General features: G+C 40.5%; 1 protein-coding gene across 1 annotated transcript in view; it reads right to left on the bottom strand.

Moving 5' to 3' along the window:
* CP (ceruloplasmin) overlaps positions 1 to 18891 on the bottom strand; it is a 51661-nt gene that overhangs the window by 19011 nt on the left and 13759 nt on the right. Inside the window, exons 7-12 of the mRNA XM_089669523.1 lie at positions 17940 to 18079; positions 15486 to 15632; positions 12124 to 12350; positions 7891 to 8041; positions 6434 to 6646; positions 1840 to 2044 (exon numbers count right to left, since the gene is read on the bottom strand). Coding sequence (XP_089525649.1) covers positions 1840 to 2044; positions 6434 to 6646; positions 7891 to 8041; positions 12124 to 12350; positions 15486 to 15632; positions 17940 to 18079 — 1083 coding nt within the window. The remainder of the gene's footprint in view (positions 1 to 1839; positions 2045 to 6433; positions 6647 to 7890; positions 8042 to 12123; positions 12351 to 15485; positions 15633 to 17939; positions 18080 to 18891) is intronic.

The following is an 18891-nucleotide window of genomic DNA, read 5'->3' as shown; positions in this document are numbered from 1 at the left end:
GTACTGTATGTATTTTTATTGAAACTAACGTGAATATGAGAATCTCTCCATAATGACCTAATATGCTGTATTCTTTCTATTTAGGTAATAGCATCTGTTAAAAGGAAAGACTATCCAAGGCTTTTTTGCCCATACCTATCTTGTGGGTCAGTTGAGTGCACTTATTTTTGCCTTCATTTGACCCAGAGTCAGCTGAGAGCAGGTTATTGCCCCAACAGCTGCAGCATCACAAGGATAATGAAGTATGGAGGTGAGTATGTGTGTTGGTTTTTTTCAATTTGCACACTTTTCCTTTAAGATCAAAAAGCATATCTCTCCTCATTAGAAAAGCGCCTTGTATTACAAAATTTGGATAAGTTCACCTTTAGGAACATGTTATATGTTGCACCTGTATTTAGGATGTAACATGTTCCCAAGCACCTTCTTCCAACCCCCAAAACCACCCCCATGACAAAGCATGGGGGTTCCTATCCCCTGCAGCTGATGTCACATTTAAAATTGACGCAACACCCGCACAGTCATATCATTTAATTTACAGAGACCTGAGAATGAATAAAATACAAGTCCCGTTGGCCATCATGGCAGACAGACTTGAAGTTCTCAAAGGACTAAGAGTGCATTAACCACTTGCCCTCCAGAGGATTTACCCCCCTTCCTGACCAGGCCATTTTTTGCAATACGGTACTGCGTTACTTTAACTGACAATTGCGAGATCATGCAATGTTGTGCATAAATGAAATTTCTGCCATTTTTCCCCATACATACAGCTTTCTTTTGGTGGTGTTTGATCACCACTGCGTTTATTAATTTTTCTCTATAAACAAAAAAAGACCGTCAATTTTAAAAAAAAAACAATATTTTTGAATTTTGCGATAAAACATATCCAATATACATATTAGGCCAAAATTTATTCTGCTACATATCTTTGCTAAAAAAATCCCAATAATTGTATATTAATTGATTTACATGACAGTTATAGCGTCTACAAATGGCAGTGTATATACTGGAATTTTTATTTTTATTTTTTTATACCAGTAATGGCGGTGATCAGCCACTTATAGAGGGATAGGGGCATTCTGACATTGGGTGGGAACTGACTAACTGCCACTGACATCCCCACTGACACTAATACAGTGATCAGTGCTAATAAAAAGCACTGACAATGTACTAATGACACGGGGCAGGAAGGGGTTAACATTTGGGATGATCAACGGGTTAACAGTGTGCTGTGTGTGTTTTACGTTGTGTGCTGTGTTTTACTAGGGAGACATGCTGTTTTGTATCTCTTTGCTGTGCAGAGGTACAAAGCAGTATGTCCATGTTGACAGGAGAGACACCTGTGTTGTTTACACACAGGTCTCTCCCCTGTTAGCTTTGCCGATGGTTGCCGAGTACCGGCCGGGACCCAGTGACTGACATCCCCAACCGCCAATAGCGGCACGGGTAGGGTGACACAGAAATACAAATCACGTATATATACACGTGATTTTGTGCAGCCCTGCCACCCTGTAGCAGTACTTCTGCTGTAGGGCAAGGGCAAGTGGCCACTGCACTCTTCATCCATTGACACTTCTTCCAGTTTTTTACCTGAAGCCTGTACCAAGGTATGGGCAGAGAACTGGAGGAAGTGTCTGCAGGAGTCTGACATTGCACCACTGATCCACTGATCATGGGTGCAATGTTTTGCAGACTCCTGTGGAAACAAATAATAAATGTACATTTTTCCTACAAAAATATGTGTATATATTATTTTTTTTTTAAAATAGACCTAGTTTTTAAACTCTGAGACTTGACTGGGATGTTAGATATCAGTGGTTCAGCAATTCTCTACATCATTACCTCTCAGGGTGGTGTAAAAGCCACTCATGTTCCCAGGTGCGGTTTGGAGCATAGTCCCATTCTATTTCCTCAGCTGCAATGTAATATGTCTTTATCTGATGTAGCCCAAACTGTCTCTTCTTTTCAGCACATGACTTCACCTTGTAGTGCTGTCTCATTCCTCCGGTGTAATGGTCTGTGGTCATGCATTCTACATTGAAGACACCTGCAAGGAAGAAAGGGAAAGCAGGTTAGGATCAGGGGCAGACTGACAACTCATGGGGCCCCCGGGAAATAGGGGATCATGGGGCCCCTGTGTCCTTCCCAAACTCAAAAAAACCTATGAAAAAGGTACCAGGGGCATCTCATGGGGCCCCCTACTGACCCTGGGCCCTCGGGCAGTGCCCAAGTTTCCAAATGGTCAGTCCACCCCTGGTTAGGATAGATCATTTCTTTAAAAATGTCGAAATGAAAAGATGTAATATGCATTGTCCAATGACATATAATTTGCTACCTAAAATAGAAATTTCAGTAAAAATATGCCTGTTACTGTCACAAACATTTTTGATACTTAGCAAAATAGATTTTCCTTGAGTTGTGCCATTACCATATTTCAACATGCATCAGCTAAAACTGCACATTTTTGTACTGCACAAGACTAATGAAAAATGTTGCTAGCTTGCTGCTAACCAGTAGGCATGTGAAAACTTGACACATTCATTATGCCCCTTTTACACTATGGGGTTGATATACTAAAATTAAAGGGTGTAAAATCTGGTGCAGCTCTGCATAGAAACCAATCAACTTCCAAGTTTTATTGTCAAAGCTTAATGGAACAAGCTGAATGTTAAAAGCTGATTGGCTACCATGCACAGCTGCACCAGATTTTGCAGTTTTTTCAAATCAATTCCTATACGTTGTTAAATACATCTGTGCTAACATATGAGTTACTGTGTATAAAAAGTGATTGTAAACCTTCCATTTTTTAAAAATATCAATCTTGTTTAACTTACCTGCTCTGTGCAATGGTGTTGCACAGAGCATTCCTGTCCTTGTTCTTTTGGGGTCCCCCACTGGCAGTATTGGCTCCACCTCTATTGGAGCACTTGTGCAGGCTTGATTCCAAGTTGCGTTGCCTGCATCTATAGACACAGACAGTGCGGGTCAGCCCTTGCTCCCTCATCACAGGATTTGATTGACAGCAGCAGGAGCCAAAGGCTCCCACTGATATCAATCTGCTCTGGAGAGAGCTGCTGCTCTCGGGCACAGAGCTAGATCAAGATATGACTCAAGTAAGTATAAGTCCATCAGGGCCAGACTGGGACATAAAAATAGGCCTGGGCATTTTAGACTGAACAGACCCTTTTTTTTTTTTAAAGCAAATTACAAATAATGACAACTACCAATGTATCTGTGTCTTTTAGTTATATATTGAGCCTGCTTCATATGGAAGTAGCAAATATAATCTGGCTATGCACATCGTGTAAGAGATTCTGTTTTCTGTTTTCCTCTGCCCAGTTTTCACAGGCAGCTACCACTGAGTGCTGGCATCATGTTCTGTTCCTTTTTTTAAATTTTTTTTTGTAGTATATTATTATTATTATACAGGATTTATATAACGCAGCACTTGACAATATAAAGCAAACAGTACAATTATAATACATTTCAGTACAGAAGGAATATGAGGGACCTGCTCGTGGACCTTACAATCTAAAGGTCATACTACCTTTGGGTGCCCATAAAGAACAGCAATGTGGTGTGTGTAGCTCTCCACAGCGAACAGAGGGTGTGGCCAAACTGTGTTAACAATGGGAGGGACTTAAGGGGCATAGTTACATAAAACAAAAGCATCTGGAATTTGGCTTCGCAAACTTGCCTAGCACTGCCACGCATGGCAATTGCCCTGCATCCAGGTGGGTGGAGGAGACAGACCGGGGGGAGGAGGTGTGGGGGGGAGCCAAATGGACAGAAGAGAAGGAGGATGCAGCCAGGTGGAGGAGAGTAAAGGGCCAGGTGGATAGAAGAGAGGAGAGTTGCAGCCAGGTGGAGGGGAGGAAAGAGCCAGGTGGACAGAAGAGAGGGGAGTTGCAGCCAGGTGGAGGGGAGGAAAGAGCCAGGTGGACAGAAGAGAGAGAGGATGCAGCCAGTTGGAGGGCAGGAAGGAGCCAGGTTGAAAAGTCAAACACCAGCAATAAGGTCTGGTCCTCCTACGGAAGCCTTCATCCCCATTATTATCCCCAGCACTACCCCACCCACCAGCCCCCCTGAGAAGTTCTTACTTTGAGCAGTAAAGATGCTTCCAGCAGTGAGTATGATCAGGGCAGGTAGGAAACAGAGTTGGATTTACTAAGTGCTCATGTACATGCACAATGGCAGTACAAATGGATACAGAAATGAGCCAGGCTGCAGTTCTAGATATGTGACCATATCTAAAGGGCCTGGAGACCACACAATGTTGCCCCCCCCACCTTGACTGCCATGCTGTGAACTTAATGGGTGGCTGGCCGGCTGTGGAAAGGCTGTTGAGTGGCACTGGCTCAAGGGACAGCTCAGCTTTGAGCCCCACAAGTACATGTGGCCCTGCAGCTACAGCCCATCAGGCAAATACCCAGTGTGCCCTATGGCCAGTCCAGGCCTGGTGTCCATTCACACACAGAGCCGCGGCCCTGCCCTCTCTCCTTCCTCATTGGCTCACTGGCTTTGATTGAGAGATAATGAGGAGAGAGAGTCCCCAGAGAGCCGAGGCTCTGGTGCACATTGCTAGATTGCGATGAGGCTCAGGAAAGTATTTTGCTTTCATGCATAGAATGCATGAAGGTACAAACCTTGAGCCTTTACAACCATTTAAGTCTTTAGAACCATGTTAAGGCACACTGCATTAAAGCATAGCCAAGCACAAAAAGAAAAATGTAATATATTGCAGCTTACTAGCCCTTAGATGAGGTAGCTGCATTCGTTTTCTTTTTCCAGGCTAAGAACATTTTCAGCAAGTACTGAAAATACCCACTGATCTTACCTGAAACTGCACAATGAGAGCTCAATCAGGGGAACGAGCAGAGCAATGGAAGAGGAAAGTCTTTCTGAGTCCTGATCTCTCTGCCTCCCCCTACAGGCAGCAATGCAAACTAACCATTCGCCCAGCAATCCAAGTACAGGTACAGACTGCATTTGGCAAAAAGGCTGTGTGTTTGTGTGTGCGTGAAGGCAAGTCTGTGCATGTGTGTGGGAGTATATGTATGTGTATGTATATGTGTGTGTTTGTGTGTATGTCTGTGTGTGTGTATGGGAGTTTATGTTTGTAATGTATTGTATGTGTGTGCATGTATATATGTGCGCCTGTATGTATTTTTGTACATTATTTCTAATCCTTAGCACTTAACCTGTAGATCAGAACTTCTTTTCCAAGATAGTGGGACTATCTAGTTAGGGCTTGTTCACAATATGATAAGAGGTAAGGATGCAATATGTCACCTCCACACCACCAGTTTTAATTCCCTAAATGCAGCATCATGAGACATTTGCAGAACAGCCCAATTCACCTGAATGGGTCACATTTGGCAGGCAGGGTAAAAATTCCTGCCATGGCCGCAGCATGTGTATGACCCCAGCTACTGCCTCTTAAGCTAAAAAGGGAGCAGTTAGGGGGTTGTAAATACTTAGCTAAAGCATGTGCTTTTATCACCCCTCAGTCACACATGTTAGTGAACCTTTAGTCTAATAAAACATTTTAAAGGGCATGTTGAATGAAAAAAGGTTGAAAAACACTGGTCCAGGGCAGGGGCAGACTGACAACTCATGGGGCCCCCGGGCAATAGGGGATCATGGGGCCCCTGTGTCCTTGCCCAAACTCAAAAAAGCCTATGAAAACGGTACCAGGGGCATCACATGGGGCTCCCTACTGACCCTGGGCCCTCAGGCAGTTCCCAAGTTTCCAAATGGTCAGTCCGCCCCTGGTCCAGGGTATATCCACGAAGAGACAGAAAGTGTGAAATTTGCAGGATTACCTGGTAAAAATAAAGGGAAAAGCCATGGAAAAAGAAAACCCTAGTTTGTTTATTACAGGTACTGATATAGCGCCTTCAATTTACACAGTGCTTTACATATATATTGTACATTCACATCAGTACCTAACCCTCAAGGGGCATACAATCTAAGGTCCATAGCTTACATTCATACATACATATACTAGGGCCAATTTAGACAGGAGCCAATTAACCTACCAGCATGTCTTTGGAGTGTGGGAGGAACCCAGAGTAAACCCACAGAGGCACAGGGAGAACATGCAAACTCCAGACAGGTGGTGCTGTGGTTGGGATTCAAACCAGCAACCGTAGCACTGCCAGGCAGAAGTGCTAACCATTTAGCCACTGTGCTTAATATATATTTTATTTTGTTTGGGGTTTGGTGGTTCTATATGCTATATGCTCTCAGTCAACCAGTTCATTTTAAACCATACCTGACCTTTTTTTCTAACACAGCCCACCACTGTATGGTTTGTGTGTTGTGGTGTGCTGCAGTGCAGATGCATAGTTCACTATAGTAACTGTCCATTTTTTCTCATGGTAGCTTTAACATTTTCATTATTACTTTTTTAAAACAATTTTCGGTAACTTACCTTCATTGTCTGGTGTCATCATTATGGAATATGAGATGTGTGGAAATAAACTTGCAACATCTCTTATAGTGTCACGCACTATAATAGTGTTTCCTGTAAAATGGATTCCATGTATATCAACTTCTGTACCAAGTCCCAGCATATGCCAGCGTATGGAGTCTCCTACACACATATCCAGGCTGGGCTGATTTCCATACATGTACCCGTTGATAGCTGCATGACGTGTGTAACAGAAGAGAAAACACTGAGAAATGCATGATAACATTACACTTTCAAAAATGTTACTGTATATTTTACTGTACATTTACATTTATATTTACAGAGTATCTAAAAGGAAACAGAAAATTGCTTCTACTGTAGTCTTTCCATCCATAGCCCATCCATAGCCCTCTATGGACCAGTGGATGTCAGATGACATGTGTCCACTGACACCCGCCGGCGTCCGATCCGATCCTGTACGCTAAAAACAGACGTATGGGGATCCGATCCCCATCCGTCTGGTGGATCGGTTCATATGACAGTCTCGTATTGAGTTGGTTATACCAGGACCATGGTTGAGGCTACAACCATGATCCCAGTACCATTCTTTACAGCCAGTAACTCTGTTTCTTGTAAAAGTGATCCAAGAGGCTATATAGCTACTGGATCACTTTTAAAAGGTGGTGTAACAAGGTCCCCAGTTCAGTCGCATTAACTGAGACATCAGAAACCGGAAGCATGGAGGATTTTGCCACTTCCAGTTTCAGTTTGTTTGTTGACACACTGGGGTTTATTTACTACAGCTGGAGAGTCCAAAATCAGACTCACTTCTGCATAGAAACCAATCAGCTTCCAGGTTTCATTGCCAAAGCTTCATTGAACAAGCTGAGGTTAGAAGCTGATTGGTTTCTATGCAGAAGGGAGTCTGATTTTGGACTCTCCAGCTTTAGTAAATAAACCCCACTGTTTCTGGCTTGTACAGCATATAATGCCCCCGTCCCCCCATGCAAATGTGACCGTGCACGGGGATCACACCACATATGTGAGGTATCGCCATGAATGTCAGAGCAAGAACAATAGTTGTAGTAGCAGACCTCCTTTGTAACTCTCATCTGGTAACCTGTAAAAGATTTAAAAACATCATCTAGGGATAATTTAATGAACCATAGTTTGTCTTCATTCTACGGGCATGCACAATTTTAAGTTGTGGAGAACCGCTGCAAAAATATTGTGTAACATACTAAATTGCATCACCCACCATTGTATTGTCTAGGGCCTCTGCTTTAAAAAAAAAATATATATATATATTTATATTTAATTATTTTTTTGGGGGGAGGGGGGGTTTCTAAGTAATTCTCTAGCAAAATAATGCAGATTTTTACATGTATGAGAGAAATGTCTAAATTGGCCTGGGGGTTAGGTTTTCCACATTGTGGGAAGGACATGGAACTACGTATAGGTCAGTATTCAACACTTACAGTGCATCATATTGGACTCCTGAAAATCTTCATTATCCGTGTCCACAGACTGTGGTTTCCCAGTAAATAGGTCAATGTTGTCCTTCAAATACCAGCTCTTATTCTCATCAAACACGGCAGGCATCATGAAGTAATTGTGAGCTACACCTCTCTGCAAAAAAAGCAGGATTTCACTTGTGATCATAAGGTAACACTGATTACCAACACTTGCAAACCAGTTAAAACATTTAGACTATCTTTACTTGCTTCTTTAGTAAACAATCACAACTTCAAGTCTTGATTTGTGCACAACGGGTTATTCTAGGGGTATCGACAAGACAGCAATTTTCATGCAATAGTTCTATTTTTTTGTGCACCTTCTAACACGGAGTTTCTCAACCAGGTTTCCGTGGAACCCTAGGGTTCCTCCAGAGGTTGCCAGGGGTTCCTTGAGCAATGAGCAATTTTTGCCTATCAGGTAAGTTCCCACTGACACCATTGATCTTTTTAGCTATCTAAAAGGGTAATTCTTCCCAATGACCACAAGTGTAAGGAGCATTCTTACCTCTGACCATCACACTAATGTATCATGAATTGTAGATAAAGTCAATTTTAACAGATGTTCCCCAAGACCGGAAAGTTATGTCAAGGGTTCCTCTACGTTGAAAAGGTTGAGAAAGGCAGTTCTAACAGAGGACAGGAGGCATTCTTGCTCCCTCTAATCGCATTGTTTAACATTGACCAGACACTTAAATGGCCACATCCCTTTACCAACAAGTCCCACAGAAAGATGTTGTGGTGCCAGCTGGTGTTCACCATAGATATTAGTGTACAGCTCCAGCTCCAAATCTACCGCCAGCTGGTTTTGTCAGTAAATGACCAGCCCATTTATGGCTAGCCCAACATAAAGATATATTCCAACCCTTAGGACATGCAGCAAGTGCATCTTATATTGCAAAAAATGTTTTTATAACATTAAAGCTGAAGTTTGATTTGGCCTTCCCTTGCTTCTTTCCACTCTTTATTAACAGGATAATGACATTTTCAAAAATTAAAAAAAAAATCTTTCTATTTTCATTACATAAATTATTTAAGACTCAATGATATCATCACTGGGTTTGTGTGCTTCTCTTTGCAATGTAGGCAGATCATGAGATCATGGCCATTGGGAAAGACTTTACATGTTCTTGAAAACATTACAGTGCTCTTCCTCAGTATTTCTCTCTAGAGACCTCAACTCTGGTGGAAGTAGTGGGCTGGCTCTTGGGAGGAGTTATGCAAATTTAAGTTGCCTTAATGAGTGAGTGTCAGTCTGGAGGAGTGGGTGTTCCTATGCAGATAGCATTTGCATGCAGATTGTCTTAGATAATGTTCACATGTGATGCTGAGCTCTATGTTTGAAAGAACTGAAATACAATGAATGAAGGTGGGTCGACTAGGAACAGTGAGGTTGGGGAGGAAAAGTAGGGATGATACTGGACATCCTTTAGCTAGAAAAAGAGGTGGGCTCTGTCTAACTTGGTATAAAAGGAGTAAACAGGCGCATGAATTATGCAGACCATATAGTCTTTTAATTAATGGATATGTGTTCCAAGTCAGGCAGAGGGTAATTCAGTCTAAGACACTAGGGCAGGCTGTGGTAGAGTGAAGCAGAGCTCTAGAGTAGAAGGAACAGAAGAAAAGACACAGCGCCTCTAAGTGTAGACTGTATGACAGCTTTAATGATTAAAAAGGTAAGTTTAACAACTCACAACTTAGTAATGTAAAACAGGCTCATAAGGGTAAGTATGCAGAGCGCCTATTGCCAGATGTTGAAGATCGCACTGGGAGTAATACTGGCCGATCAGCAGGAAGCGCTGGAATGAGGAGAGGCATTGGTGGTAAAGCCTAGCAGGTTCCCTAGTATGTCCGGAGTGGTGGTGTTGGCGTCTTACGTCGTCAGGATGCAATGCGTTTCTGAGCATGCGCGGAGACCGAAGTGGACCGGCGCGCTCTTTCACCAGGCATAGGTAGAGCACTTGTAAGAAGCAGCCATATATGGAATGAAGAGGAGTGACGGACAGGGCCAGGGGCAGGAAGAAAGGAGGGGGAATAGGGAGAACAATATACAGAGAGACAACAGAGCACTGTCTGTCTGAATGTCACAAATAGCAACATGGGAATGTAGTCACAAAGGTCATGTATAAAAATAACAAAAATAATGAAAAACATAAAAGAACAATGCATTGAAACAGTAAAAAAAATAAATAATGATATCAATGAAAAATAATTTAAAGGAGTTAAAAGGGAATATATGTATACAATTAAACATAGTACTAAATGGTATAGTGAACAAAGGAATAAATAATGGGCATAAATCAATAAGTTAATGGGCATAAATCAATCAGTTAATAATATATGAACAATAATGAGTGGATTGATGGAAATGTGAATGAACAATAGATGGAAACTTTTTGGATCCATGCCCTCGGTAACCTGTCTCCAGCTGGCCTCAACGAGGAGCTGGAGACAGCTACCACAATATAACGAGTATTAACAACTCTGACTACACATCATTACTATCTTTGGAACCATACACATCATGATGATTTCCCACTTATATTAATACATTATCCTTTGTTTACAGGTGTTTTTTTTCCCTTTTGTGTTGGGGGTGGTCCACATCCTACTACTCATGGATGGTCATGATTTTAGAAAGTACTGCCAGAAAGAGATATAATACTGGACTAATCTATTCTAGTCATTAAATCACTTACTATTTAATTCTCCAATCTGATGCTGATGTGTACACACATATACACTAATGCTTATTATTAATATCCTGTATCGACCCTTCGATGCATGTGTGTACACGTCACTATATTCTATCTCCACCATCTATCCATGCCAATATTAAAACCAGCCAAATAATCATATAGCTATCCTTTTTTCCACCAGCCTAATTGTTCTTTATTCCACCTTTTGAATTTATTATTTATTGTCCATCTATTGTTCATTCATATGTCCAACAATTCACTCATTATTGTTCATCTATTATTAACCTTTTGATTTATGCCCATTAACATATTGATTTATGCCTATTATTTATTCCTTTGTTCACTATACCATGTAGTACTATGTTTAATTTTATACATGTATTTCCTTTTAACTCCTTTTAATAATTTTTCATTGATGTCTTATACCAATCATTTATTGTTAACTGTTTCAATGCATTGTTCTTTTATGTTTTTCATGATTTTTGTTATTTTTATACATGACCTTTGTGACTATATTCCCATGTTACTATTTGTGACATTCAGACAGACATTGCTCTGTTGTCTCTCTGTATATTGTTCTCCCTATTCCCCCCTCCTTTTTTCCCTGCCCCTGGTCCTGTCTGTCACTCCTCTTCATTCCATATAAGGCTCCTCCTTACAAGTGCATCCTGATGATGTTAGATGCCAACGCCACCGCTCCAGACATACTAGGGAACCTGCCAGGATTTATCATCAACAGCTCTCCTCCCTCCAGTGCTTTCTGGTGATCGTCCGATATTACTCCCAGTGCGGTCTTCAACATTTGGCGATAGGAACTCTGCATACTTACCCTTATGAGCCTGTTTTACATTACTAAGATTTGGGAGTTGTTAAACTTACCTTTTTAATCATTAAAGTTGTCATACAGTCTACACTTAGAGGCGCTGTGTCTCTTCTGTTCTGTCTGACTTGGTGCAGCTTCTAATGCTCACATGGTAAGCTCCAGCCTTACTTTTCACGTCATAGCCTGTACAACTGTGAACTAAAAGTAAGACTGGAGTTCCGCTTTAAAGCATTGTTTATCTGGCCTCCATGCTGCATCTTCTACAGGGTGTACATTCCATCCCTGGATCCTGTAGGCATACAAGGTTTGCCATAAAATGCAACACTCCTCTGCCTGGGTCACCTGAGTTGTTTTATGACTTACAATATTGTGACAATGTGTATGTGAGATATATATTGACTTATAATGAGAAAATATGTCTGTCCTATAACTATTCATGGAAAAGTTGACTGTCTCTCTGCTGCCTATAGCCACAAGCCCACTGTGTCTATGGTAAATCTGATCCCGATGTTTTCCTTTTGTTACACCAACAACACATAAAATTGATCTTTTATCCATCATTATGGAGTTCCTGTTGTCATATCATCCCTTTCATCCTAGGTTTATCAAGTTATGGTCATATTACAAACTAATATCCTTGTTGTTTTACTAGTTCATGTAAAACACAAAATATACCTGTTGATCTTTTATTAAACTCTTACACACTAACAACGGACCAACGAGACCAGAATTGGTGTCTTTGACTACATCCACGGATGAATAATAAAGCCATGGTAAGCAGTTTAGGTCATGCATTGTGGATCCCACACTGTTGGGAACTTCCCATCTGTATGTTATTGTATCTCCTGGAGCCACATGAGAAGGAAGAGAGTGCCCACTTTGTTCCCCAGATGCACCATTTTCTGAAGGAAAAAAAAAAGCTCATATATAAGTAACACAGATAGTTTAGTTGGACCATTATGGATGCACGCTGATAGACAAAAAAAACACTTGCTGCACCAAGTGCAATGTGAAATCCCTACAATGTAACTAATGGGATGGAGCTCACAAACCTCATAGCTCAAAATGTCTAAACCTCAGTGACCTTTACTTGTGCTTCCTCTTCCAGTGCCATACTTATTTCCAATCTTACCTGTTACTTGCCTAGCAATGGGAAAGTCTGCCATAAAACCACTTCAGAACTACATAGAAGCTTGGTGTGACCAGCTTAAAGCGGTCTGTCTCTGAATTCTGGCTTTAAATAACAGATGTACAATCATTTTCAAATCATGTTCCGTAGATAAATATATTCAGTACAATGGATTTTAATGAAGTTTGACTTAAAACCCTGCTCCAGGCAAAAAATATTTCTTATACTTACCCCACCCAACCCTTTTGGATAGTCCTGCCTCTTACCTGGTGAAGGCAGATATAATCACCTAAATCCCTTACTGCCATCAGTTCTGATGCAGTGCTGCAGTGGCACCCTGCTGTCCCCCTGCAATTATGGTGTTCTATTTTCTCTCCTGAGAGAACCTTGCCAACAAAAGATCTGCCTGGTAGTGTCACATGATCATGGCTTCAAGTAATTTAAAATGGGCATTTACTGTAACTAACTTTTTTTACTAAAGGGATCAGTTTGATAGGGGTGGAATAAAGGGGTGGGAGGGCAGGAGGGCTTTAAAGGCTACGTTCACCTTTGGATACATGTTAGATATTCCTCCCGTATTTAGGGTGGAACATGGAACATGTTCCAGCTCCTGCATCCCCGACCCCCCTCCCTGTGACAGCAGGTGGGGGAGCCTCTTTCTGCACCCGCTGTCACAATTTAAAAACAGCATAGCCATGTGGTACTCCGCCCACACAGCCACATTATTTATTCACAGGGTTTTGTTAATGAATGAACTACATGTACAGTTGGCCTCCGTGGCCAACGGCATGTAGTTTGTAATGAACGGCGAGGGTGCTGGTGAGCGCTCTTATAGTACATTAATTTTTCCTGCATTCAGTAACTGCCTGCCTGTACAAGGTATGGGCAGATAGCTTACTGAGTGCCTGCAGAACCCAGGGATTGCACCTGCGATCTGATGATCACGGGTGCAATGATTTACAGACTGCAGTGTAAAAAAAAATAAACTCACATTTTTTTACCTGCAAAAGATGTGTATTTATTAATTTTTTTTTTTTTGTAAAAGGTGAACTTATCCTTTAACAAAATGCTACAGATTATTTCATATTTCACCACCAGCATTTCTGATATTGATACATAAAAGGTGTTATGTCCTTCTTCTGATACCAGTTAAATCCCAATTAAGTCCATATGATCTAACTTTTTTCAACTTACTGTAGCATACCAGTTTTGTGCATGGTCATTGTAAAGTGGTAAGGCTGTGAACGAGTCCATATCACACTGGAACATAGCTTTGCTGCCAGTCAATATAGAAAATACAGGTGCTAAACAGAGCATGAAATGATCACACTCAGTCTTGTACATCAGGCTTCTGAACAGTTTACAACTCTCATGAACCAATATGCAAGTACAAAGATTGTCAGAAATAGATGGCTGTATACCAAAAGGTTTACGTATTTGTTTTTTCCCCCAAAATTCATATAACTAATGCCAGAGCTTTCACACGTTTTTTAAATTGGATCTTCAGTGAACAAGTGTAAATCTTGGGTGAAAGTTGTGTGACTTTTAGGTGAAAACGGTACTCTTAACCATAGCAGCAAGTTTTTGTATTTGAATCTGGCAGAGTTGAGTTACAGTATATTAAAAGTGATGTTGCATTTGTTTGGTGAGTCTCTGTTTTTTATGTTAGGATAGGGTTGAATTTTGTGTATTGTACTGTTTTGTTTCTCTGCAATCTGTCTTCCGTGTGTTACCTCTAACAGATAAACCATGTAGAGGCACACAGCACTATGTGAGGCCTTAAAATGAAATATTCCACATGTAATAATAGCTTAATCATGGGATAGAAATAAAATGTTGACTTGTCCCACCATCCACTTTAACATCTAATATTTAATAAGAACATGACCTAATCAAACCTTCAATATAGAACAATCGCATGTCTATTTCACTCAGCCATATGTACATTATATTGCCAAAAGTATTGAGACACCCCTCCAAATCATTGAATTCAGACGTTCCAATCACCTCCATGACCACAGCTGTATAAAATCAAACACATAGGCATGCAGACTGCTTCTACAAACATTAGTGATAGAATGGGTTGCTCAGTGAATTCAAGTGTGGTACCGTGATAGGTTTCCACCTGTGCAGTAAGTTCATCTGTGAAATTTCCTTGCTACTAAATATTCCACAGTCAACTGTTGTGGTATTATAACAAAGTGGAAGCAACTGGGAACAACAGCAACTCAGCCACAAAGTGGTAGGCCATGTAAAATTACAGAGCGGGGTCAGCACATGCTAAAGGGCACAGAGTGCAGAAGTTGCCAACTGTCTGCAGAATCAATAGCTAAAGACCTCCAAACTTCATGAGGCCTTCAGATTAGCACAACAACAGTGTGTAGAGAGCTTCACGGAATGGGTTTCCATGGCCGAGCAGCAGCATCCAAGCCTTACATCACCAAGTGCACTGGAAAGCATCGGATGCAGTAGTGTAAAGCACTAGAGCAGTAGAGATGTGTTCTATGGAGTGACAATTCATGCTTCTTTGTCTGGCAATCTGATGGACGTGTCTGGTTTTGGCAGTTGCCAGAACACCTTTGGGATGAATTAGAGCGGAGACTGCGAGCCAGGCCTTCTCGTCTGACATCAGTGCCTGACCTCACAAATGCGCTTCTGGAAGAATGGTCAAACATTCTCATAGACACACTCCTAAACCTTGTGGACAGCCTTCCCAGAAGAGTTGAAGTTGTTATAGCTGCAAAGGGTGGGCCAACTCAATATTGAACCTTACGGACTAAGACTGAGATGCCATTAAAGTTCATGTGTGTGTAAAGGCAGGCGTCCCAATACTTTTGGCAATATAGTGTATATTGATGTACAGAGAATATGAGCAGTGACATTATCATATTTATAATTCTGCAATCACCTTCAGAATCTTTGCTAGTTTTGTAGGCAGCACCTTCCATGTCCTTTGTGCAGCTCACTCCATGGGCCTGGATGCTGTATGGATGACTTGCCTTGTTCTTAAATGTAACTTTGATAGCATCTCCTACCTGTGCAATAATGATAGGCCCTAATAAGGGAGAGAGTACTATTAGCCTGTGTACATAGAGCAATGCTATATAGAACCATTTTTAAAATTTGATTTTAGGTATTTTAAAGAACAACTAAACATAAATGGTTTCAAATGTTTTAGTAGCAGCCATGGAAAAATATTTAAGAGTAAAAAGAAAACTAAACAGAAATGAATGTACTGTATTATACAATACAAATTAAATTTCTTCACACACTAGGTTGAATGTACCCAAAAGCTTGCAATTCTACAACCGTTATTTTTATTTTTTAGAGCCCAGGATTATATAATTTTTCATAAGATTTCATAGATTATTATGGATGCAAAATTAGGTAAGCATAAAAAAGTCATAAGCATAGAGAAGACAATGTGCAATAATTAGCTCCAGGCATTGGAGATTTTTATCTATATAGATCACTGATTAAAATAATTGCCAAACACTGATTAATATGATAACCAAACTTTCATTCATAGTGTAGTACATACTTACAGTCTCTAACATTTTTAATTTAAAGGGCAACTCCACTTTCATGGGGAAAAAAATAGCAAATAAAAATAATATAGAGTATACAATTGCGACTTAAGTGATATTGTAATTGAATGTTATTAAAAAATACCTTTCCTTTTCAATCTACAGCATTTTAGTTTTCTGTAAAATACAATGCAATATGATTACCTGGAGGCAATCTGTACACAGGTGTATAGAAAGCTCCCTAAAAATGTAATTTCCTGCTTGAGTGATTGGCTTACTGATTTTCACAGAAGTCTGCACTAAGATACAGTAAGATTTTTGGCATTCGCGGAAACAAAAATGGCATTTTTGGTGAAATACTCTCAAAGAGAAATCTTGTCTAAAGTGATACAGACCCTGACACTTTCCTCATTAGAGCCCTGCAAGTACAGCAGCTGAATGATAATTATGAATCCACTCCCATACAGATTCACTCAGCATATGAACACAGACAAACAAACAGCGATTTTACAGCATAAGGTAGGAGTCTGCAACAAAGTTTGTTAAAATCCCTGCAATGTACATAGATCACTCAGAGGTTTTTTTTTTTCAACAAAAATGGAGTTATTTTTTAGGGTCCTCTTCCAAATGTAATTTGTTACAGTACACGTTCAAAAAGAAACCATGTAACTTTGTTGGTTACTATGAGTAACAAAAAATGTCATTTTTAGCACACTTCATATATATGTATACAGTATGTACACAGTATATGTATATATATATATATATAGTATATATATAATGTCTGCTCCTGATGATGCCATGTGTGATGAAATGCTAGGCACTGTAACAGTAACCTAATACACACATGGAAGGGGTCTGCATGCACTGGGTTTTTCACACAGGACTTTTTGCAGTGGTGCAGTGCTTGAAAGTCTTTTTAACCTGCGTGCTGGGTTAAGCAGTATTAAACCCAAAAGCAAACATTCATTATATTTCAGCTTACTGATTCTTAGATGCAATGGCTGCATCACCTTTCTTTTTTAGGCTCTCTTTTCTTTATTTTCACCTGGTCATCTGACCAGTAAGTCTGTTGTTTTTCAACAGAACAAGCTGTTCTGCAGATATAGCAGTTAGAGGGTTGAGACAAACTATTAACTACTGAAAGAGGTACCTATAATGATCAGTTTTTATTTATTTATGCAATACCTTTATCCCAAAAAGGAGAGAAAAAACTATTTGCTGTAAATGTTTATAAAGTGTTAGCTGGAGTTCAGATTCAGTTTGTTAGTGTACTTAAATCTGCTAGTACATCTAATACTCCCCTTTCCCAGATTAGCAAAATATTACAGTTTACCAAGCTTGAAAGCATTTGTAAAATCATTTTTTTTTATTTTAAGATAACAAACATGTTATACTTACTTGCTCTGTGCAATGGTATTGCCCATAGCAGCCCTGAAACCCCTTTTCTTGAGTCCCCCTCCTGGCACTCCTGGCTCCTCCTCTTCTCAGTGTGCCACAATAGGAAGCTGCTTCCTACTGTGGACCACTTGGAGGCTTGCTCCCTGTCTATAGACACAGACAACAAGGCTCAGCCCTGCCCCTTACTCCCTCATTACAGGATTTTACTGACAGCAAAGCCTATGAGAACAGGGAGAAGAGAGCCGCTACAGACGGGCATCACGCTTTACAATTTTTTGTAGTTTTTTTTTTTTTTCAGGTAATAATTTTGTTTGTGTGTTGTGGTTCTGGAAAATAACTCTATTTTGGTATTATTAAGCTGACTCTGCTTTTTTTACTTTTCCAGAAAGAAAGAACCCCCTCTTAAGTAAATGAAGGCCTCTCAAAATAACTACCCAGCATTCCAAGATGATCTTCCTCTTTGGATCTTGGTATCCGTGTTGTAAAAGTTGCATCTGTATATTCTCTATAAATGGCTTTCTTATATGTTCCTCCAATTCGCATGTCATTTTGCTCAAAAAATGTTGCTGATTCACTGTAAAATATGCAGAAAGATAAAGTCGTATAACATAAAAGATTATTAGAAATCTTATATTGAACGACTGAATAAGCATACTGATTCATTTAAAACATGATCCCTGGAAGTCATAAAGGCTGGAGCTGTCTCTGCATTCTAAAAGTGATGAAGAATGCTCCAAATTCAGGTACCTGTCTAGAACTTGTAGTTGAATTTAGCTCATGCTGCACCACTTTTAGAATGCTCGAGAGACACTTTTGCTGAATCTGTCCGAGCCAGTTTTTCTCTCTGTATGCTAAAAGAGTTGGTCTTAATTATGGTAGATAGAATAAGTCCCCAAAATGGAACCAGTGTGTGGTCAGCAGAGGTGCCCATTCAATAAAAAGGTGCTTCCAAGTTGATTCTTCAGGAAGGTTGGTATTTATTGATCATGAAAACAAGTTAAAACACCATCAGTGCATTCCGTGGCTTTTTAGTGGCCACTTCATCACACAGATCCAACTCACTAAAGTGTACTATACACCTTTTCCTTATGGTCTCCGCCCGAATCACACACCTACTGAGCGACATATCAGACTGGATGTCGCTCCACTTCCTTAAACTGAACCTCTCCAAAACCGAGTTTCTTGTCTTCCCCCCAGCCCGGACACCCCCCCATTGACTTCTCCGTCACATCCAACAATGCCACCATCAAACTTGCCCCGCAGGCCAGAGTACTTGGTGTCATTCTGGACTCCAACCTATCCTTCCATCCCCAAGTCCAATCTTTAACAAACTCGTGCAGACTCCACCTCCGCAACATCGCCAAAATACGCACGTTCCTAACCCCA

This window comes from Staurois parvus, unplaced genomic scaffold (genome assembly GCF_062004578.1).
Source record: "Staurois parvus isolate SC_StPar_1 unplaced genomic scaffold, SC_StPar_1.0 ptg000078l, whole genome shotgun sequence".
NCBI lineage: Eukaryota > Metazoa > Chordata > Amphibia > Anura > Ranidae > Staurois > Staurois parvus.
This window is presented reverse-complemented; position numbering and strand designations above follow the sequence as displayed.